Source organism: Bombyx mori, chromosome 20, assembly GCF_030269925.1.
Source record: "Bombyx mori chromosome 20, ASM3026992v2".
NCBI classification, from domain to species: domain Eukaryota; kingdom Metazoa; phylum Arthropoda; class Insecta; order Lepidoptera; family Bombycidae; genus Bombyx; species Bombyx mori.
In genome coordinates, this window is record NC_085126.1 from 3,743,557 (window position 1) to 3,768,085 (window position 24,529).

Here is a 24,529-nt window from a genome sequence, read left to right on the forward strand (position 1 = left end):
TGACCCGAAGAAAAACAAAAAAAGGGAAGAAGGGGGAAAAGAGAGGGAGCCCGAGCGTCTCCAGGAGGAACACCCTTCAGCGAGTGAAGGGCGTGGAGAGCCCGCAACTCCCCCTGCTGGTTTTGGTCCGCGTCATCCGATCTCTTTCGTTGCAAAGCCTAACTAGGCTACCCTACACCTACACCTAACCTACCTCCCTAACACCTAAGAATCCTTGCAACGAAAAAGATCGGACGATACCCCTGGGAGTGGGACTGTTCCCAGAGGATCCCGTTATCCGCCACCTACGGACGCGCCCGGTGGAAGTCCAGCAAAACTCCCCCACAGACGGAGCCCCCGGCCACGCAGAGTGCGCGCCGGGGGGCCCGCCCAGGTCCCTCGGGCTCACAAGAGGTCCTTTTTTTTTTTTTTTTTCGGGTAGAGGGCCGAACCTCCTACGAGGTCCCCGCGCAAAAGGGGCGCGCGGGGTATGTGAGACTCAACGATCTGCATGGTGTTGTGAGCAGACCGCGGGCCCAAGGATTTTAGAGCCCACCCACTAAACGACTCCCCTGCACTCTTACACCCGACGTCCGATCCCCTCCGAGGTCAGAACCCGGATGAGGTAGGGGGGCTACCGCGGTCAACACTACAACCAGACGGCGCGGCTCACCCCAAGGACGCCCAGCCGACGGAGCCTTCGAGGCGAATCGAAGGCTCTGAAACGTCGGACGTCTCGGTACGGCAGCCCGTCGGGCCGCCCAGACGGTGCCGCTGGTGTCCCGGAATACCCCGCTGGACCAGAACCAGCCTGCCGGGTCGGGACGCGATACACCGTCGACCGGTCGCTCTATTCACTCCACGGCAGCGCGCTAGAGTGCTGGTAGCGCGCCGCGCGGCCTCACCCCCTCAGGTCGCCCCTTGACCTTCACCGGGGGGAGGCCGCCACCTACAGGGGCCGGGACGTACGGGCGTATTCCCGCCTCCGGCCCCCGGCTCGACGGCGACGGATCGGTGCGGAAAGGGAAGAGCTCTCCCTCTCTCGCTCCGCCGCCTCCTTCTGCGATATGGTGGACTCGCAGAAGTCGAGCATCGCCTTCCAGGACGCGTCGCTGCCGAGCATCGTAGCCACGACGCGCGGCAGCGAGAGGTCCTCTCCAATGACCGCGACGAGGGCGGCGCGTTGCTCGTCGAATCCAGAGCAACGCGCCAGCGTGTGTTCCGCTGTGTCTTCCTCGTCGCGGTCCGCGCAGTGGTGGCACTGCGCCGTCGGTTCCCTTCCGGCTATCTTAAAGAGGTACCGGCCAAAACACCCATGGCCGGTCAACATCTGCGTCAGCCGGAAGGTGAGGCATCCGCGGTCGCGGCCCACCCAGTCCGCGAGGACCGGACGGACCGCCTCGACGGTACGGAGGCCGGCCGACGGGTCCGCCAAGCGGCGAGACCACGCCTCCAGCACGGACCGCCGAGATTGGAGCCTCCGCGCTCGAACTACTCCTTCGCCGGGGCGCCTTTCCCCCCTAGAGCGGAGGTCGCTACGCCACCGGTAATCGGCAGCGAGCGCCCCCGCCTCCAGGTCCCAGGGTGGCGCCCCGGCGAGCAAGCACGCCGCCTCGAAGGAGACGGTGCGGTATCCTCGGATCGCCCTGACCGCGATCGCGCGCTGCGGACGTCGCAGCGCCGCGACGTTCTGGCGGGTCAGGGCGTGGCACCATACGGGCGCGCCGTATAGTGCCATCGACCGCACCACCCCCATGTAGAGGCGGCGCGCCACCTGATCGGGACCCCCGACGTTTGGAAGGAGCCGGGTCAAAGAGCCGGCCGTTGCCATCAGCCGAGGGCCCAACTTCTCAAAGTGAGCGCGGAAGTTCCACCGACCGTCCAGTTCGAGGCCGAGGTACCGAAGACCGGTCACCCCGACCCCGACGCGGACGCCTCCGATCACGAGGTGGGCACCCACAGGCGGCGCTCGTCCCGGCCCGTGAAAGAGCAGGGCCTGGGTTTTGTCGAGCGCCACCTCGAGCCCCAACCGTCGGATCCTGGTGACGACGTGTGCCACGCCTGCGCACGCCAGACGGGCAGACTCCCGGTAGTCCCTCCCCGGAGCTACGACCAACGTGTCGTCAGCGTAACAAATTACGCTGAGCCCGGGGAGGGGTCCCCGAATGACGCCCCGCAGGACCCAGTCGTAGCCGATGTTCCACAGCAGGGGGCCCAGGACGGACCCCTGCGGAACACCGCGCTCGACGGGGAAGCGGTACATCGCCCCACCGTGTCCGATGCACTGGATCGACCTGCCCTCGAGGTAAGAGCCGATCAGTCGGCGGAGGTATGCGGGGACGCCGTGATACTCCAGCGCCCCCGCGATCACCGACCAGGGCAGGGTGTTGAAGGCGTTCCTTACATCTAAGGATAACGCCATCGCCACCCCGCCCCGGGATACGGCTTCATCGGAGAGGGCCCGCACGCGCAGAATTGCGTCGATAGTCGAGCGGCCCTCTCTGAAGCCGTATTGCTCCGCCGAAAGATCGGGACCCGTCTCGGTCAGGTGCCGGACGATGCGGGCCGCGACGATTCTCTCGAGCATCTTGCCCGCTTCGTCCAGCAACACGATGGGGCGATAGCCCGCGGGTGAGTCCGCAGGGCGCCCGTCCTTCCGCAGAAGGACCAGTCTGCCCGTCTTCCATTTCGACGGGAACCGTCCCGACTCGAGGCACGCTTCGAAAAGCCCCCCGAGCCGGTCCCCTAGGGCCTCGAAGGCCAAGCTCCAGACCCGGCCGTGAACGCCGTCAGGGCCGGGGGCCGCGTCCTTCGCTCTCATTCTGGACACGGCCGCATGGATCTCCGCCCCCGTGATAGGGGGAGGGGGCTCCTCGGCAGCGGGAACGCTGGGGCGACGCGGAGGCGTGCCCCACGTGGCGTCCATCTGGGGAGGCTCAAAGTCCCCCCCCGCTGCCGGCGGGAAGAGTGCCGCAACAATTTCCCGCAGCTGCCGAGGCTGGAGCCGCTCGGTCACCGGGAGCGCCCACGGTTGCAGTTTCCTGCGAACCATCTTGTATGGGCGCCCCCAGGGATCTTCGTCGAGCGACTCCAGGAGAGTCTTCATGCTCTGCTTCTTGGCCTCGCCGATGGCCAGCTGCAGCGCCGTCTGCTTTTGACGACAGTCAGCGTGCAGCCGGGCCGCCGTCTCCGCGAACGTAGCGTCGCGACGACGGCGGCGGCAGTGGCGTGCGCTCCGGCGGCGCGCCCTCACGCACTCCTCACGGAGTCTCGCGATCTCGGGCGACCACCAGAACGCACCCCCACGTGGTGCTCGGGGGCCGACCCGGGGCATGGCGGCATCACAAATGTTTGCCATGGTGCCCCGGAACCAGTCGACCTCCGCATCCACGTCCGCGAGCCGCGCGGGTTTTGGCGCCCACGCAGCAACAGCGGCCGCCTCCATCAGCAACTCCTTGTTCATTCGTTTCAAGGCCCACCTGGGGAACGAACGGGGCGCACCTTGCGGGAGCTCCTCCTCACCGCGGGCGCCCGCGGCTGACGACGACGACAAGGAGGAGGCGGAGAGCTCGAATCGGACGTATCTGTGGTCCGAGAGCGTCTCCGCCCCCTCGAGTACGCGCCAGCCGCGGGTGCGGCGCACGGCGGACGGGGACGCGAACGTCACGTCCACGTGAGATTGCCCGTTCCACCGCACGCAAGTCGCGACCGTGCCTCTGTTTAGGAGACAGAGGCCGGTCGCGATCGCCCACTCCGAAAGGGCCTCGCCTCTCGCATCCGTGCGGGGGGAACCCCAAGCCGTGCACTTGGCATTGAAGTCCCCCGCGACGATGACAGGGCGGGACCCGAGGCGGTGTAAAAGCGCCTCGAGCCCGCCCAGAAACCGCTCGAACTCGGCGAGGCTCCTGTTCGGAGAGAAGTACGCCCCGATCACGACGGTCCCGTCGATCCTAGCCGCGACGTACCCGGGTCCCCTGGCCACCATTTCCAAGGGGGGTAACGCCGCGGACTGTCTCAACACAATGGCCACGGAGCCGTCGACGTCCCCCATCCAGCAGTCCTGGTCGGTGGGGACGAAGTACGGCTCCGCGGCGACAGCGACGTCGATTGACCACTCCGCCATGGTGTGGACGAGGAGATCCTGTGCCCTGGCGGAGTGGTTCAAATTACTTTGGAGGAAGCGATGGACGCAACCCATTACGGGGCTACATCCATCGCTCCCTCGTCTGTCCCGCCTTGCGGCTGCTCTGGTGCCGCGGCGGGAGCTGACTCACCGGCTGCTCTTTTTGCAGCCGGCTTCTTTTTCTTTCCGCCCCTCCTCGTTTTTGTAGAGGAGGGGGCGGATTTACACGCCGGGCCCCCGGCCCGGTGGTCGGCCTTCCTTTTGGCCGCGTCGCACAAGACGCAGTGCGGCGCGGCTGTGGTGCAGGAGGCTGCCTTGTGCCCCGGTTGGCCGCAGCGGAAACACAAGCCGCTGCGGTCCACGGTCGAGGGGCACTTGGCGAGACCGTGGCCGGTGCCGAAGCACCGAAGACAGCGCCACGGCCTGGCATCCTGCAGCTGCACGTGAGCCACTACCCAGCCCACGCGCAGCCTTCCTGGGCTGTCGGAAGGCCGCCCCTGTGGAGGGGTGGCCAGGAGGGTCGCCGTTGCAATCGGGCAACGCGCCCACGCCGTCCGGGTTCCGGAATATGTCACCCGGAGCTCTCCGACTTTGACGTCGGCGAGGGCGCAGTTGCCCTGCGACGCGATGGCCGCGGCGACCTCCTCCTTAGTTGCGCACTCGTCGAGGCCCGTGATTTTGACTTCTCCCATCTTCACGGGCCGCGCGATGCGCACCACCTCGGGGTCCGGCAGAATCTCCCTCAGCCGGGCCGCCAATTTTTCGGCCGCGGCGTTGGTGTTCGGGCCGGGGCACTCTATGAGACGGGCCCCGTTGGCCGTCTGCCGGACCTTGATGCCCCCCTCCACGCCGAGGGCGTCCACATTCACGCCGCCGCGCGCCTGGGTCATCACCTCGTGGTAGGTGATGCCCTTTTCTTTGCCGGCCGGCAGCAGCTCCACTACCACTGCAGCCGACCGCGGGGCGCGCGGCCTCCTTCGTCCATTTCGGCCCCTCGGCTCCGCTCGACCCTCTTGGCGGGGAGCGGTGGCCGCAGGGGCGGGCTTGGGACGCGGCGCAGGAGGCACCGCTACTTTCTTAGGCCCACGCCGCACTACCGTCGTCCAGGCCTCATCCATATTTGCTGGGGCCGGGGGCAGAGGGCGGGGCTGGGGAGTCGGTGCCGGTTTGGCGGCGTTGACGCCCCCCTTCTTTTTATTCCGGCTCCTGCCGGGCCCCACCTTCGCAGGCTGGGACGGGGCAGGAGCGGCCTTCTGGGTCTTGGGCTGGCCGGTGATAGGTGCCCTTGAGGGGGCGGGTTTTGGTGCCCCCGTATCCTTTGCCGATGATCCGGGTTTGGCCGGAGCAGCAGCTGAAGCGGCCGAACGTGCCGCTGGTGTCGCATCCTTTTTGGGACCGCCATATGTTTTTGCGGCCATTTTCTTTCGGGGTGCCGGTGTGGGGGCAGCGCCTTTCGCCTCGTGAGCGAGGGGCGGTCTCGCACGCTCCACCTTGGAGCTGCGTGCCTCCGAGATTAAGAGTTGCCGCCTCAGCTCTTCGGCCTCGCTTTCATCTTCCACTTCGGGCGGAGGGGGAACGGGGGCCGAGCTGCGCTGCTTCTCTACCAGGTCGTTGACCACCGTGCGCAGCTCTGCCATATCGACCTTGATTTGGCCGTTTTCAGCTCGCAGGTGGCCGTTCTCTTCGCTAACCTGCGCAAAGCGGGCGTGCATCAGGTCCAGCTCTCGCCGCAGGTCCGCGTTCTCCTTATCAGTCGTGCGCTCCACCACCTCCACCAATATCTCCTCCATCGAGGCGGCTGAGGATTTGAGGGCCCGTAGGTAATCACCCTTTAAGCCCGCGCTCGACTTCGTCGCCACCGCAGACACAAGTTTCTGGATAATGTTCAATCTACGGAGGGGGTCATAGGGACCCACCTCCGTCAGGGAGCGCTCCAGACGCTCGACCTCTCCTACCTCTGTCCCGTTCTTTGCCTTGCGGCAGGCGGCCCTAGACTGCGCCGAGGAGGCAGCGTCCAGTACGCGGGAAGAAATGTCACAATTGGTGGCAGGCGGCGCCGCAGCAGCCGCCGGCCCTTCCGCCATCGCCATATATTTGGCGCTGGCGGGCTCACCCTCCGAGGAGTCGGACGGAGCGGAGGACGCCGGCCGACGAGCCGACTTCCGCTTCCGCCGAGTCCGCTGCCGAACGCAATCGGCAAACAGCGCTGGCGTCTCCCGCCCACTAGACGCATCGCCCCTTGCGGAGCTCCGCGCCGAGTACAGCGAGATCAGGCTCTCGCAGCGCTCAAGGCGCACGGTGGGGACTCTGTCCCTTACGCGACCCGTGCTGTCGCCCCCTTCCTCGTGGCAGTGTTTGCCCCCCCCAGAAACGGTGGGGCAGCGTGCGGCCGATCGCTCGACCGCACGGAGGGATTCTCCCCCCGCGGAGCGGGAGGTACCCTCCTGGGGTAGTACATTTTTAACAGTTGCCATTGTATCCATGTTTCCTTTTGATTAACCAGGGGTCGGTCCCCTGGGGTCTGGTTGGTACCCTTGGGACTGGACTCCCTCCAGCCATTCATCCCATCGCCGGGCACCAGAGCTTAGGATTGGGGCATTTTTTAAAGAGGTTTACGTCCTCGCGGCCCCGTGCCTCGCGGCAGCGGCCCCCGTCCCCCACGCGGTGAGGATTACGGGTTGGCCGGCGGCCCGCCGAGTGCAACGAGCAACACGGCAGACCACCGCCCGACGCTCAAAAGAGCAGCAACGACGAAGCCACGCCGGTATACCGGTACCCCCCTCTGGAGGGCGTGCCCCTGTAGCCGAAGCCGGGGACATGGCGACCAGCGGCCGGAAGATGCGTAAGCAACGCCGGCTCACTTCTCCATCGAAGGGCAGGCCAAAAGTGGCCCACCACCACCCATGGGTTACGTCCGAAACGGGTCGGACGTCACCCGAAAAACAAAAAGGAGGAAGAAGGGGGAAGAGAGAGGGAGCCCGAGCGTCTCCAGGAGGAACACCCTTCGGCGAGTGAAGGGCGTGGAGAGCCCGCAACTCCCCCTGCTGGTTTTGGTCCGCGTCATCCGATCTCTTTCGTTGCAAAGCCTAACTAGGCTATCCTACACCTACAGCTAACCTACCTCCCTAACACATAAGAATCCTTGCAACGAAAAAGATCGGACGATACCCCTGGGAGTGGGACTGTTCCCAGAGGATCCCGTTATCCGCCACCTACGGACGCGCCCGGTGGAAGTCCAGCAAAACTCCCCCACAGACGGAGCCCCCGGCCACGCAAAGTGCGCGCCGGGGGGCCCGCCCAGGTCCCTCGGGCTCACAAGAGGTCCTTTTTTTTTTTTTTTTTTTTTTTCGGGTAGAGGGCCGAACCTCCTACGAGGTCCCCGCGCAAAAGGGGCGCGCGGGGTATGTGAGACTCAACGATCTGCATGGTGTTGTGAGCAGACCGCGGGCCCAAGGATTTTAGAGCCCACCCACTAAACGACTCCCCTGCACTCTTACACCCGACGTCCGATCCCCTCCGAGGTCAGAACCCGGATGAGGTAGGGGGGCTACCGCGGTCAACACTACAACCAGACGGCGCGGCTCACCCCAAGGACGCCCAGCCGACGGAGCCTTCGAGGCGAATCGAAGGCTCTGAAACGTCGGACGTCTCGGTACGGCAGCCCGTCGGGCCGCCCAGACGGTGCCGCTGGTGTCCCGGAATACCCCGCTGGACCAGAACCAGCCTGCCGGGTCGGGACGCGATACACCGTCGACCGGTCGCTCTATTCACTCCACGGCAGCGCGCTAGAGTGCTGGTAGCGCGCCGCGCGGCCTCACCCCCTCAGGTCGCCCCTTGACCTTCACCGGGGGGAGGCCGCCACCTACAGGGGCCGGGACGTACGGGCGTATTCCCGCCTCCGGCCCCCGGCTCGACGGCGACGGATCGGTGCGGAAAGGGAAGAGCTCTCCCTCTCTCGCTCCGCCGCCTCCTTCTGCGATATGGTGGACTCGCAGAAGTCGAGCATCGCCTTCCAGGACGCGTCGCTGCCGAGCATCGTAGCCACGACGCGCGGCAGCGAGAGGTCCTCTCCAATGACCGCGACGAGGGCGGCGCGTTGCTCGTCGAATCCAGAGCAACGCGCCAGCGTGTGTTCCGCTGTGTCTTCCTCGTCGCGGTCCGCGCAGTGGTGGCACTGCGCCGTCGGTTCCCTTCCGGCTATCTTAAAGAGGTACCGGCCAAAACACCCATGGCCGGTCAACATCTGCGTCAGCCGGAAGGTGAGGCATCCGCGGTCGCGGCCCACCCAGTCCGCGAGGACCGGACGGACCGCCTCGACGGTACGGAGGCCGGCCGACGGGTCCGCCAAGCGGCGAGACCACGCCTCCAGCACGGACCGCCGAGATTGGAGCCTCCGCGCTCGAACTACTCCTTCGCCGGGGCGCCTTTCCCCCCTAGAGCGGAGGTCGCTACGCCACCGGTAATCGGCAGCGAGCGCCTCCGCCTCCAGGTCCCAGGGTGGCGCCCCGGCGAGCAAGCACGCCGCCTCGAAGGAGACGGTGCGGTATCCTCGGATCGCCCTGACCGCGATCGCGCGCTGCGGACGTCGCAGCGCCGCGACGTTCTGGCGGGTCAGGGCGTGGCACCATACGGGCGCGCCGTATAGTGCCATCGACCGCACCACCCCCATGTAGAGGCGGCGCGCCACCTGATCGGGACCCCCGACGTTTGGAAGGAGCCGGCTCAAAGAGCCGGCCGTTGCCATCAGCCGAGGGCCCAACTTCTCAAAGTGAGCGCGGAAGTTCCACCGACCGTCCAGTTCGAGGCCGAGGTACCGAAGACCGGTCACCCCGACCCCGACGCGGACGCCTCCGATCACGAGGTGGGCACCCACAGGCGGCGCTCGTCCCGGCCCGTGAAAGAGCAGGGCCTGGGTTTTGTCGAGCGCCACCTCGAGCCCCAACCGTCGGATCCTGGTGACGACGTGTGCCACGCCTGCGCACGCCAGACGGGCAGACTCCCGGTAGTCCCTCCCCGGAGCTACGACCAACGTGTCGTCAGCGTAACAAATTACGCTGAGCCCGGGGAGGGGTCCCCGAATGACGCCCCGCAGGACCCAGTCGTAGCCGATGTTCCACAGCAGGGGGCCCAGGACGGACCCCTGCGGAACACCGCGCTCGACGGGGAAGCGGTACATCGCCCCACCGTGTCCGATGCACTGGATCGACCTGCCCTCGAGGTAAGAGCCGATCAGTCGGCGGAGGTATGCGGGGACGCCGTGATACTCCAGCGCCCCCGCGATCACCGACCAGGGCAGGGTGTTGAAGGCGTTCCTTACATCTAAGGATAACGCCATCGCCACCCCGCCCCGGGATACGGCTTCATCGGAGAGGGCCCGCACGCGCAGAATTGCGTCGATAGTCGAGCGGCCCTCTCTGAAGCCGTATTGCTCCGCCGAAAGATCGGGACCCGTCTCGGTCAGGTGCCGGACGATGCGGGCCGCGACGATTCTCTCGAGCATCTTGCCCGCTTCGTCCAGCAACACGATGGGGCGATAGCCCGCGGGTGAGTCCGCAGGGCGCCCGTCCTTCCGCAGAAGGACCAGTCTGCCCGTCTTCCATTTCGACGGGAACCGTCCCGACTCGAGGCACGCTTCGAAAAGCCCCCCGAGCCGGTCCCCTAGGGCCTCGAAGGCCAAGCTCCAGACCCGGCCGTGAACGCCGTCAGGGCCGGGGGCCGCGTCCTTCGCTCTCATTCTGGACACGGCCGCATGGATCTCCGCCCCCGTGATAGGGGGAGGGGGCTCCTCGGCAGCGGGAACGCTGGGGCGACGCGGAGGCGTGCCCCACGTGGCGTCCATCTGGGGAGGCTCAAAGTCCCCCCCCGCTGCCGGCGGGAAGAGTGCCGCAACAATTTCCCGCAGCTGCCGAGGCTGGAGCCGCTCGGTCACCGGGAGCGCCCACGGTTGCAGTTTCCTGCGAACCATCTTGTATGGGCGCCCCCAGGGATCTTCGTCGAGCGACTCCAGGAGAGTCTTCATGCTCTGCTTCTTGGCCTCGCCGATGGCCAGCTGCAGCGCCGTCTGCTTTTGACGACAGTCAGCGTGCAGCCGGGCCGCCGTCTCCGCGAACGTAGCGTCGCGACGACGGCGGCGGCAGTGGCGTGCGCTCCGGCGGCGCGCCCTCACGCACTCCTCACGGAGTCTCGCGATCTCGGGCGACCACCAGAACGCACCCCCACGTGGTGCTCGGGGGCCGACCCGGGGCATGGCGGCATCACAAATGTTTGCCATGGTGCCCCGGAACCAGTCGACCTCCGCATCCACGTCCGCGAGCCGCGCGGGTTTTGGCGCCCACGCAGCAACAGCGGCCGCCTCCATCAGCAACTCCTTGTTCATTCGTTTCAAGGCCCACCTGGGGAACGAACGGGGCGCACCTTGCGGGAGCTCCTCCTCACCGCGGGCGCCCGCGGCTGACGACGACGACAAGGAGGAGGCGGAGAGCTCGAATCGGACGTATCTGTGGTCCGAGAGCGTCTCCGCCCCCTCGAGTACGCGCCAGCCGCGGGTGCGGCGCACGGCGGACGGGGACGCGAACGTCACGTCCACGTGAGATTGCCCGTTCCACCGCACGCAAGTCGCGACCGTGCCTCTGTTTAGGAGACAGAGGCCGGTCGCGATCGCCCACTCCGAAAGGGCCTCGCCTCTCGCATCCGTGCGGGGGGAACCCCAAGCCGTGCACTTGGCATTGAAGTCCCCCGCGACGATGACAGGGCGGGACCCGAGGCGGTGTAAAAGCGCCTCGAGCCCGCCCAGAAACCGCTCGAACTCGGCGAGGCTCCTGTTCGGAGAGAAGTACGCCCCGATCACGACGGTCCCGTCGATCCTAGCCGCGACGTACCCGGGTCCCCTGGCCACCATTTCCAAGGGGGGTAACGCCGCGGACTGTCTCAACACAATGGCCACGGAGCCGTCGACGTCCCCCATCCAGCAGTCCTGGTCGGTGGGGACGAAGTACGGCTCCGCGGCGACAGCGACGTCGATTGACCACTCCGCCATGGTGTGGACGAGGAGATCCTGTGCCCTGGCGGAGTGGTTCAAATTACTTTGGAGGAAGCGATGGACGCAACCCATTACGGGGCTACATCCATCGCTCCCTCGTCTGTCCCGCCTTGCGGCTGCTCTGGTGCCGCGGCGGGAGCTGACTCACCGGCTGCTCTTTTTGCAGCCGGCTTCTTTTTCTTTCCGCCCCTCCTCGTTTTTGTAGAGGAGGGGGCGGATTTACACGCCGGGCCCCCGGCCCGGTGGTCGGCCTTCCTTTTGGCCGCGTCGCACAAGACGCAGTGCGGCGCGGCTGTGGTGCAGGAGGCTGCCTTGTGCCCCGGTTGGCCGCAGCGGAAACACAAGCCGCTGCGGTCCACGGTCGAGGGGCACTTGGCGAGACCGTGGCCGGTGCCGAAGCACCGAAGACAGCGCCACGGCCTGGCATCCTGCAGCTGCACGTGAGCCACTACCCAGCCCACGCGCAGCCTTCCTGGGCTGTCGGAAGGCCGCCCCTGTGGAGGGGTGGCCAGGAGGGTCGCCGTTGCAATCGGGCAACGCGCCCACGCCGTCCGGGTTCCGGAATATGTCACCCGGAGCTCTCCGACTTTGACGTCGGCGAGGGCGCAGTTGCCCTGCGACGCGATGGCCGCGGCGACCTCCTCCTTAGTTGCGCACTCGTCGAGGCCCGTGATTTTGACTTCTCCCATCTTCACGGGCCGCGCGATGCGCACCACCTCGGGGTCCGGCAGAATCTCCCTCAGCCGGGCCGCCAATTTTTCGGCCGCGGCGTTGGTGTTCGGGCCGGGGCACTCTATGAGACGGGCCCCGTTGGCCGTCTGCCGGACCTTGATGCCCCCCTCCACGCCGAGGGCGTCCACATTCACGCCGCCGCGCGCCTGGGTCATCACCTCGTGGTAGGTGATGCCCTTTTCTTTGCCGGCCGGCAGCAGCTCCACTACCACTGCAGCCGACCGCGGGGCGCGCGGCCTCCTTCGTCCATTTCGGCCCCTCGGCTCCGCTCGACCCTCTTGGCGGGGAGCGGTGGCCGCAGGGGCGGGCTTGGGACGCGGCGCAGGAGGCACCGCTACTTTCTTAGGCCCACGCCGCACTACCGTCGTCCAGGCCTCATCCATATTTGCTGGGGCCGGGGGCAGAGGGCGGGGCTGGGGAGTCGGTGCCGGTTTGGCGGCGTTGACGCCCCCCTTCTTTTTATTCCGGCTCCTGCCGGGCCCCACCTTCGCAGGCTGGGACGGGGCAGGAGCGGCCTTCTGGGTCTTGGGCTGGCCGGTGATAGGTGCCCTTGAGGGGGCGGGTTTTGGTGCCCCCGTATCCTTTGCCGATGATCCGGGTTTGGCCGGAGCAGCAGCTGAAGCGGCCGAACGTGCCGCTGGTGTCGCATCCTTTTTGGGACCGCCATATGTTTTTGCGGCCATTTTCTTTCGGGGTGCCGGTGTGGGGGCAGCGCCTTTCGCCTCGTGAGCGAGGGGCGGTCTCGCACGCTCCACCTTGGAGCTGCGTGCCTCCGAGATTAAGAGTTGCCGCCTCAGCTCTTCGGCCTCGCTTTCATCTTCCACTTCGGGCGGAGGGGGAACGGGGGCCGAGCTGCGCTGCTTCTCTACCAGGTCGTTGACCACCGTGCGCAGCTCTGCCATATCGACCTTGATTTGGCCGTTTTCAGCTCGCAGGTGGCCGTTCTCTTCGCTAACCTGCGCAAAGCGGGCGTGCATCAGGTCCAGCTCTCGCCGCAGGTCCGCGTTCTCCTTATCAGTCGTGCGCTCCACCACCTCCACCAATATCTCCTCCATCGAGGCGGCTGAGGATTTGAGGGCCCGTAGGTAATCACCCTTTAAGCCCGCGCTCGACTTCGTCGCCACCGCAGACACAAGTTTCTGGATAATGTTCAATCTACGGAGGGGGTCATAGGGACCCACCTCCGTCAGGGAGCGCTCCAGACGCTCGACCTCTCCTACCTCTGTCCCGTTCTTTGCCTTGCGGCAGGCGGCCCTAGACTGCGCCGAGGAGGCAGCGTCCAGTACGCGGGAAGAAATGTCACAATTGGTGGCAGGCGGCGCCGCAGCAGCCGCCGGCCCTTCCGCCATCGCCATATATTTGGCGCTGGCGGGCTCACCCTCCGAGGAGTCGGACGGAGCGGAGGACGCCGGCCGACGAGCCGACTTCCGCTTCCGCCGAGTCCGCTGCCGAACGCAATCGGCAAACAGCGCTGGCGTCTCCCGCCCACTAGACGCATCGCCCCTTGCGGAGCTCCGCGCCGAGTACAGCGAGATCAGGCTCTCGCAGCGCTCAAGGCGCACGGTGGGGACTCTGTCCCTTACGCGACCCGTGCTGTCGCCCCCTTCCTCGTGGCAGTGTTTGCCCCCCCCAGAAACGGTGGGGCAGCGTGCGGCCGATCGCTCGACCGCACGGAGGGATTCTCCCCCCGCGGAGCGGGAGGTACCCTCCTGGGGTAGTACATTTTTAACAGTTGCCATTGTATCCATGTTTCCTTTTTGATTAACCAGGGGTCGGTCCCCTGGGGTCTGGTTGGTACCCTTGGGACTGGACTCCCTCCAGCCATTCATCCCATCGCCGGGCACCAGAGCTTAGGATTGGGGCATTTTTTAAAGAGGTTTACGTCCTCGCGGCCCCGTGCCTCGCGGCAGCGGCCCCCGTCCCCCACGCGGTGAGGATTACGGGTTGGCCGGCGGCCCGCCGAGTGCAACGAGCAACACGGCAGACCACCGCCCGACGCTCAAAAGAGCAGCAACGACGAAGCCACGCCGGTATACCGGTACCCCCCTCTGGAGGGCGTGCCCCTGTAGCCGAAGCCGGGGACATGGCGACCAGCGGCCGGAAGATGCGTAAGCAACGCCGGCTCACTTCTCCATCGAAGGGCAGGCCAAAAGTGGCCCACCACCACCCATGGGTTACGTCCGAAACGGGTCGGACGTCACCCGAAAAACAAAAAGGAGGAAGAAGGGGGAAGAGAGAGGGAGCCCGAGCGTCTCCAGGAGGAACACCCTTCGGCGAGTGAAGGGCGTGGAGAGCCCGCAACTCCCCCTGCTGGTTTTGGTCCGCGTCATCCGATCTCTTTCGTTGCAAAGCCTAACTAGGCTATCCTACACCTACAGCTAACCTACCTCCCTAACACATAAGAATCCTTGCAACGAAAAAGATCGGACGATACCCCTGGGAGTGGGACTGTTCCCAGAGGATCCCGTTATCCGCCACCTACGGACGCGCCCGGTGGAAGTCCAGCAAAACTCCCCCACAGACGGAGCCCCCGGCCACGCAAAGTGCGCGCCGGGGGGCCCGCCCAGGTCCCTCGGGTCACAAGAGGTCCTACCACCAGTATTTTTTTTTTTTTTTTTCATAGCAACACTATTGACACAATGTGCAAATGTACGTGAAATTTATTATGAATGGTACAAAGCATTATAAATGTATAGTACAAAAATAGTATAACGTGTGAAATCCCCGCGTTATATGGGGGAATACCCGTGTTATAAGTGGGATTACTGTAGCGCAATCGTTGCATTTTTACTGTCTCCACACTCAACTACATAGATGTCCCAAGAGATAGGCCGCAAGAATATCAGCGCAGTGCCTATGTACGTGGACATTGACCGTAGGTCTGGTCCGTAAGTTCAAAGTCGCTCAGCGTGCTATGGAATAGGGGTATGCTCGGAGTTTCTTTGATGGATCGAGTCAGAAATGATTATACCGTCAAAGAAGAAGAAGAAGGGTCGTCGTACCCCCTTTCGGGGGCACGGAACGGGCCTCGGGGCAAACCCCACTGCCCGGAACGAAGCTCCCTGCCACACAGGGCAGGGGTGAAGTGTTGCAGGACGGGATTAGGGGGGCTGTTCGTATGCGCGTTCGGCGCACTCCACATCGACAAAAATATATACATAAACATAATACGATGGGCTTGATCTTAAGCGACGGCTTGATGCCCGCGGAGGAGTCACCCCGGCCGGCTGCTGTCCTCTGCTTGATTTTTTTTTTTTTTTTTTTTTTTTTTTCTACTTACTACTAACTAACTAAAACTAAACTACTATACTAACTATTAACTAAACTATTTACATTATGTACAAAGCGGAACAACAGTCAGCACCGTGGGGCCCGCCACCGGCCCCATGCCGCGGCCCCACCTCTACAAGTCAGAGGGGGAGCCGCGGCACTAGTTTGGCGCTCACCCGCTAAGGGCTCCCCAGAAGGGGAAGACCGTCGCGGGGAGGAACCGACGTAAATCACTCCCCTTAAGGGGGAGTGGTCCACCCAAACGGGCGGTAGAAATGGGTCCCCATAGGGGGGGCACCCCAACAGTGTGGGGGGAGATGAAGAGTGTGGACAGCTCAGTCCCATGGGGGCACTCATTATGAGCACTCCCATATCACTCCGGTTAAGCCGACTATCTTACCATAGCCGGGGGTTCCAGTAGCTCCCTTGGTAGCGCCCGACCATCAGGTGGTCTGGCGTGCAAGGGAGCTATATTGTGGAGATGCTCGTGGGGTCCACCGTCAGCCCGCTCGTACATATTACGAGCTAGCCTCCGGATGAACTCCTCGAGCGACTCCACATCTAGATCCCGGGCGATTACGTCATTTCTGACGTAACGCCCTGCTCCGACTATCGTGCGAAGAGCCAGATTCTGCTGGGCCTGTAACTTCACCCGCATGATCTGCGGGATGAGGTGATACCAGGCCGCAGCTGCGTACGTGATACGGGAACGAACATACGTCTTGTAAATGCCGAGTCTAGTCCTGGTCGGCAACCTGGAGGCCAACACCGGCCGGAGGAGAAACCTCGCATAGCGGGCGGCCGCCAACGCCGACTTGGCGTGGGCGGTCATCCTCAAACTCCGGTCGATATTGACTCCCAGGTATCGGACACTGGGCCTAAACTCGACATTGACTCCACGGAGACTGAGCTGTCCTGGGACGACTCTTGTGCGGACCGGACCGAAGAGGATAGCCGCGGTCTTCCCCACGTTGACCGCGACCCTCCATCGGTCCAGCCACTGGGGCAGTAGGTCCAACAGCCTCTGCATCCTCGAAATGGCCGCAGAGGGGAAATTAGAGGACGAGAAGTAGGCGCTGTCGTCGGCAAACAGCGCCAACTTCACGTCGGCTTCCCACGCTTGGAGGTTGCCCTCAAGCGTGGGAATGTCGTTGGTGTAGAGAGCGTAGAGGACTGGTGCCAGGACGCTTCCCTGGGGAACTCCGGCCGTGACTGGGCGCACCGACGACTTTGCGCCCTCGACCGCGACAAGGAAGGATCTTCCCTCCAGGTACGACCCCAGCAGTCGCACATAGGCGTGCTGGAGGTCCGTGTTCTGCAACAGCTTGTAGATCAGTCCCGCATGCCAGACACGGTCGAAGGCCTTCTCGATATCGAGAAAGACTGCGGCCGTGTACTGGCGCGCGTTGGACCGATCCGCCAAGTGGTGCATAACGCGGACCAATTGCAGCGTTGTCGAGTGACCGCTGCGAAACCCGAATTGCTCGGGTCTGAGAAGGATGTGCGGCGACACCCTTCTCAGCAGCAGCCGCTCGAACAAATTGCCCATATGCGACAGCAGAGTGATCGGACGATAACTGGAGGGATTTCTCCTATCCTTGCCGGGTTTGGGCAGGGCAATAACCTTGCCCAATTTCCAAGTTCCCGGAAAGTGTCCTGTGGACAGAATGGAATTGAACAGTCGCGTCATGGATGACACGACCGTTTCGGGGAAGTGGAAAAATGCGAGGGAGGGAATACCGTCCTCGCCCGGCGCCTTGCGCCTCTTCATCCGCTTGATGGAGAGGCGCAATTCACTGGGAGTGATGAAATCACCATCTCCCAACGGTGGCACCGGGGAGGAGAGTAGGCTTGCTACGCTCTCTTCCACCAATTGGTGGAATGCGGCCTCTGAGGGTACAGAGTTGTTTGGAACGAACTGCCGCTCCAGCATTACGGCCAGGACATCGGCGCGGGCCTGAGCCGAGAAGCATCGGTTACCCCTCTCGTCCACGAGTGGACAAGTCGGGGAAGGCCGATTTGAGAGCTGGTGGCAAAGTCGGTGGAGGGACACGGACGAGGGGTCCTCACGGGCCTCATCGATCCGTTCCTCCCACGCATAGCCCCGATAGGAGCTAATCTTCGCCGCCAACTCCGCTTCCAGCTCATTAAGCTCGCGCTTGATCCTGGGACAACGAGTTGTCGCCCAGAGCCTCCTCAGGCCCCTCTTCCGGCGAATAATCGCTTTCAGATGGGCCGGGAGTATACCTCTGGGCCCGCCGCTGGGCACAAGAGTCGTCGCCTGGTCGATCGCTCCCCTGATGGAGTCGACAAGGCGGACTGCCGCGTCGTCGACCCCCTCAGGGGTGTTGGGGTCCTGAATTGCGGGAAGGTCGACTAGGCGTCTCTTAAAGAGCTCCCAGTCGACCTTCGGTCGTAGGGGCGAGGTCGCAACCCGGGTGAGCCCCATTCCCAGTGTCACCAGGATAGGGAGATGGGGGGTACCCAGGTCGTACAGTGCCTCAATAGTTAAGGGGCACCGTAGCCCCTTATGAACGCACACATCCAACACGTCGGGCTGGAGTTGCGCGGCGGTCGGAATGTGCGTGGGTTCGTCGGGGCCGACCACAGAGTAGTCGCCCCTATCGGCATCTTCTAACAGCCGCCTGCCCACTGCTGAGTTCAGTCGGGAGCCCCACGCGACGTGCTTCGCGTTGAGGTCCCCGACCAGCAGAGCTGGGCGGCTGTCGCAATTCAGGACCCGTCTTATTTCCCCGGGGTGAAAATCAGGCCCCGGGGGTCTATACGCGGCATAAACCCGCATATCTCCCCCCGAGGTGTGGATCCTCACACCGATCGACCTTGTCGATGTGAAGGCCAGCAAATCCAACTGATCATGTACCACGTCTCGCCTGACGAGCGCCGCAGTACCGTCAAAGAACCAAAGTAACCGACATAGCCCTAAAGATTAGCAAGCTGAAGTGGCAGTGGGCCGGACATACGTGTCGCAGAACCGATGGCCAATGGAGCAGACGTGTTCTGGACTGGAGACCGCGTACCAGCAAGCGCAGCGTTGGGCGTCCCCCTGCCCGTTGGACCGATGACTTGCGGCGATATGCTGGGAGAGATTGGATGCGGAAGGCGGAGGATCGTTCATTGTGGCGGACTATGGGAGAGGCCTACATCCAGCAGTGGAGAGATACAGGCTGATGATGATGATGATGCCTATGTACGTCGCTAAAAAAACATAAACGACCTTACTAAATCCGCCTATTTCATTTCTATCTTAAACACTTTATCAGTTAATAGCTGAAACTGAGTAAGCTTAATCCATGAACGATTTCCCCTTACATCAGCAAGACGGAGCTTATAAGAAAGGCCCAAGGTTGAACTCTACATTCAATATTGAGGCCGTCACTCACAGCCGAGCAAAATAAATTGATGTCCAGCCAACAAGTGGGACCACAATTCGTAACAAAAACAGAAGGGTGGTTTTTTTAATGCCAAACTTGATTTTATAATAAATGATTAATGTATATTTTTTTCTTCTTTACGTTTGCAGTAAAATTCTGATCTGCAATATTCCTATAAAAAACGAGTTGTAAACTTATTGCCAGCCTGATTCAGTGGTTTTAATAATAAGATACTGTTTCATAACGTAAAGAAGCCTTTATTAATAAGCTTAATTAATATTTAGGTATTACTAGTGGTAGGACCTCTTGTGAGTCCGCACGGGTAGGTACCACCACCCCGCCTATTTCTGCCGTGAAGCAATAATGCGTTTCGGTTTGAAGGGTGGGGCAGCCGTTGTAACTATACTGAGATCTTAGAACTTATATCTCAAGGTGTGTGGCACATTTACGCTGTAGATGTCTATGGGCTCCAGTAACCACTTAACACCAGGTGGGCTGTGAGCTCGTCCACACATATAAGCAATAATATAGATATATATATATATATATACCATTAATGTATTTTTTTTAACATTTAAATGTGTGTATAAACAAACAATGCGTTTGAGTTTGGGTTTGGGTGTGTATATTTTTTTCCTCATTATAATTAGATCTATATCTAATCTATATCTTTTATATTATGTTTTCACGCTCAAAATACTGAATTTATTTTGACGAAATTCGGTATCGAAATTGTCCAAACTCTAAAAAAGAAAATAGGTTACCTTTCACTCCACTCCTGGACACGGGTTTCCGCCCATGCGATGCTCATTATAATTTACGTAGACAAACCCGCGCTTTACAGTTAGTTTACATCAACTGGTTTGATTTAGTAATTCAAACATAAGGGAACAGTTTCATCTTACTAATAATAAACAATAACATAGATAAAACTAAACTATATATTGTTATGATAACTATTGCTAATAGTGGTGTTTGCGTCCATACACGGTTGTTTGCATAACAGTCAGTGTGTTGCGCAAACGAACGCTCTGAGATCGTGGTCAATTAATGATAAAAAATATGTTATTCTTTGTACGTTATTACAAAGTTAAGTCGTACACTGCGTGCATTGCTAATAAAAATCTTACGTTACGGACGTTTTTTCCCGGTTAGGGTACCCCTCCGCATCGTCACATAAAGAAACTTCGTTCCAAAAAAAATAAAACACACGCTCTTAGCATTATATTTTTTATTGCTTTAATGAAGTCTTCGTGACCTAAAGGATAAGACGCACGCGTTATTCGTACTGAACGATCGGATTATACTGGTGTTCAAATCCTGCAGGCAGGTACCACATATTCTAATAATATACGTACTTAACGCATATTCACGTGTAACAGTCACGATGAAGGAATAATAATAATTATTATTATTAATACTTTATTTCAGTTTTTTTTTTTTTTTTAACCATAACATTTTGTTAGTAATTATTACTTATAATCTATGTTAGTAACTTAAAAAATCTAACACATAACTATCATTATATACATTTTATACCATTATATATATTTTTTCTCCTTCCAAGTGCCTACTGCAAAGGCTATTGATCAGCAGTCCCTCGATCTCGCTCGATATGATTCTCAAAATACTGTTGCCACTGTCACGAACTCGATGCAATAACGATGCACTTCTCTTCCATAATAATTCACTTTCATAATGAAATAGTGTAATAAAAATGAATTCCGCCAGAATTGTAATTTTTGTAATTTATTTATGTAACTTTTAATGTACCTTCTGTATTGCCCGGTGCTGTAGAACGCCGGCTAAGGGGAATTCTCGCTTCATTGACTTTGTTATTGACTGTATTCGGAACCGATATTTTTACTTTAGATCGAGTACTCTGAAAGGAAAATTTAAGTTGATAATAAATGAATATATGTGTGTCGCAGAATGGGTCGATATCTACATTATTTATTACTGGTGGTAGGACCTATTGAGTGCGCACGGGTAGGTACAACCACCCCACCTATTTCTGTCGTGAAGCAGTAATGCAGTGATTCTCAACCACTGTTCCGTGGCACTTTTGTGTGCCGCCAAATTTTGCGAATATATAATAATGTTAATATTATTAAATTATATCATTTTAAAAGAAAACTATTTTAAACATGAATACATCATATTTAAATCCACAAAAAAATAATAATAGTATATTGTAGTTTATTTCGTATATTAAAATTTTTTAATAAACTATTTATGCAGTGTGTTGTAGTAAGTAAATAATTTTTATCTTTTTTTTTTGTATGCCGCCAAATTTTGAAATCGTTAAATATGTGCCGGAACAAAAAAAAAGGTTGAGAATCACTGCAGTAATGCGTTTCGGCTTGAAGGGTGGGGCAGCCGTTGTATCTATACTGAGACATTAGAACTTATGTTTCAAGGTGGGTGGCTAAGTTGGTATTATTTGTTCAATTGCGAAATGAAGTCGGAAATCGTGGGTCATCTTATTTTGAATCGTGTTTCGTTGCTCCTATAGTATAATATTGCATGCATTTCATAAAATTCTGATTATTAAAGTGGTCTTATCAGCTTAGCCAATATCAATCTATTAATGCACGGGAATATTTCAACGCAATTTTCTTAAACTTCAAGACGTCTGATAAGCTTAAAATATGCACACGTATCGATGACCGATTTATCTCATCTACTTACTCACTTTGACCTAAAATTCTGACCATAATAAAAATCCTAATGATTTTAATTTTAGTAATTTTTTTATATCACGAACGTGTCTATGTAATTATTAATCTAAATTCATTTATCTTTATCAGATATTTAAGGATAATTTTACCGGGAATCAGCCATGGAACCATTCTAGTTCACCACAATATCTTACCGGTATATTTATTTAGAAATAAATGAGCCATCAGTTCCTAAAACTGCTCAATTCATACATTAAAAAAGTTAAGCTGAAACATCGAATAATCACGCAACGTTTACCAGATATCATATTAATAACGAGGTCTTAAATCCTACAAGCGGAAACATGGGACGCCATTATCCGATAACCTTGTATCGGTAGTAAAATTAAACGGACTATCGATATTCGGTTACGATTTTACGTCATCACGAGATATCGATTTTGATTTAATCGAGTCATTAATCAAATGTAATACTGTTTTATAAATTTGAGTAATGTCATATCGGTATTGATTTTATATACGCTTTTCATCGTTCGAATTGGGAAGTTGTGTTCGCGTTAACTAAAACTACAAACCTAATAAGATATGTTAGAGCAATGGCGCGGCGGTTCTTACTTTGCAACTAAATTACTGCTTCTCTGCAAACTTAGCTAGAAATTTAGTACGTTCATTAAATGGCCCCTAGCAAGTCATGATTGTTTCTCGGCAGTGTCGCTAGATGGCACTATTCTCTAGTTTTTTGAAAATTAATAGTACACGTCAATGTTATGTATTTTAAGTTATATTTCAATAGTGGCAGTTTCAAAACAAAAGCGAAAAGGACAGAAATTAATGTAGAAAATTCCATAATTACTAAATGTTGTATGATCTTCATTATACTTCATCATATTACGTTTCGTGTCATATCCTTTGTTCGCGGCGTGAGCAAATTGAATTGTGTTAGTAATTAAGCTGACCTCGTGTTAAAAAGTACTAAGTGCATTCATTCGCGGCCCGCAGAAACGCCCGAACAAAACAAACGAAATCATTGGTGTATTATTTTTTCCTACCTAAGCTGATAGATAGCCTTGAGAGGATATTTCAGCGTAACCTTAGCTAGTAGGTGAGCTCACGAGGCTCAAACCGGAGTGATGCTACCACTGACCGTAGCAAGAGCCGTGCTTCGCAGAATCTACCACCGGATTGGAAACGCGACCCACTGAGAAGATCCGGCCAGAAACTCAGTGGGCTTTGATGTTATTAAGAACGCTTTAATGCATCGACGATTTCAAGACATTGTTATAATTATGCCTCTGTTGGCTGTTACTAGCGGCTCGTCTACTTAATAGTCATATTTCTTGTACGGTATTATTGCATAAAACTATCCACGAAGCTCTGCGTTTGTATTCGTATTCTATTATTATTTATTTATATTTATTTAAAATCTTATTGATTACATAATATTTTTTAAAAAAGATATTAAAAATACAATTTTTAAAAAACACTATATAAAAATAGATTGCCGCTGATGGCGGTGTCTACGACACAAGCCACCAGTGGTTAGGACTCCAGAGTGAGAAACCTCCTCACAATGCGTGCAGTATCAAGGATAACTGCTTTCTGTATTAGGCCCTTAACCCAGCTGGATAACGAAAGTTTCTTAAGATGTTGATCGAAACTTTTCGCTATCAAGCCGTGTACCGATACAACTATTATTATTATTATTAATACTTTATTTCAGTTTTTTTTTTTTTTTTTTAAAACCATAACCTTTTGTTAGTAATAATCACTTATAATCTATGTTAGTAACTTAAAAAATCTAACACATAACTATCATTATATACATTTTATACCATTACATTTTTTTTATGCGCGGACGTCTTTTAAGATATGGCGGTTAGCTACCATACAATACAAGCTATTTGACAGATGCCTGAATCTCGCTTACGACATTTTAAAGATAAGATATATTTTGTGTATGTATTTTTTTTATTGCCTTTGCAGGCAGACGAGCATACGGCCCACCTGATGGTGAGTGGTCACCGTCGCTCATGGACGTCAGCAATGCCAGGAGCAGAGCCAAGCCGCTGCCTACCATTAAATACTCTCCGCAAGCCTCGTTTGAAGAAAGACATGTCATAGCGCTCGGAAAACACCGTGGAGGGGAGTTCATTCCAAAGCCGGATGGTACGGGGCAAAAAATATCTTTAGAAACGCACTGTCGATGAACGCAGCGGTTCCTGATAATATGGATGAGCTCTGCTCCGATGGCGGGAGGTGCGATTTATAATTTAATATAAATTTCATTGCACCTACCACTATTTACTCTGCACTACCTTTGGTTGACTGTTAGAGAATGCCTCACGCATTAAGTCCGCCATTGTACCTTTGTACATAAACTTGAATAAATAAATAAATTTATATTGTTACAGAGGGTACTAGAACCGGCAACATTCACCGTATCCGCTGACAGACGGTTCCTGCTACTCGCTCAGAATATTCGAAAACTCCATCGACACTCCTACATCGCTAGATACACTGTCTACGACATACTGACCACGTGAGTATTACCTTTTTTTTTATTGCTGAGATGGGTGGACTGGATCCTATAGACATCTACAACGTAAATGCGCCAGCCACCTAGAGATAAGTTCTAAGGTCTCAGTATAGTTACAACGGCTATCCCACCCTTCAAACCGAAACGCATAACTGCTTCACGGCAGAAATAGGCGGGGCGGTGGTGCCTACTCGTGCGGACTCACAAGAGGTCCTACCACCAGTGATTACGCAAATTATAATTTTGTAGGTTTGATTTTTATTACACGATGTTATTCCTTCACCGTGGAAGTCAATCGTGAATATTTGTTAAGTACGTATTTCATTAGAAAAATTGGTACCCGCCTGCGGGATTCGAACACCGGTGCATCGCTACATACGAATGCGCCGGACGTCTTATCCTTTAGGCCACGACGACTTCGTGTGACGACGTCGACGAAATGTATGATATAATATAATAATATAATGTATATATATTATGTTGTGTGATTTTGAACAAACACCCGAACATACTAAATCCAGAACTAGAATTCTATACAAATACACAATGTGAGCTAATAATTAAATTAATACGAGGTCTCGAAGCCAAATCGAGGCCAATTGAATAATATAATACTTCACACCAACTAACTCAGTAATGTACCGTCTCAGTATAGTTACAACGGCTGCCCCACCCTTCAAACCGAAACGCATTACTGCTTCACGGCAGAAATATGCGGGGTGGTGGTACCTACCCGTGCGGACTCACAAGAGGTCCTACCACTAGTAATTACTACAG

General features: G+C 57.2%; 1 protein-coding gene across 2 annotated transcripts in view; it reads left to right on the top strand.

Annotated features, from left to right (window-relative positions):
- The window catches only part of LOC101744064 (inactive dipeptidyl peptidase 10), a 298,205-nt gene that overhangs the window by 160,567 nt on the left and 113,109 nt on the right, over nt 1-24,529 (top strand). For both annotated transcript variants that reach the window (XM_038018151.2, XM_038018153.2), the window contains exon 5: nt 23,628-23,755. In XM_038018151.2, coding sequence (XP_037874079.1) covers nt 23,628-23,755 — 128 coding nt within the window. The remainder of the gene's footprint in view (nt 1-23,627; nt 23,756-24,529) is intronic.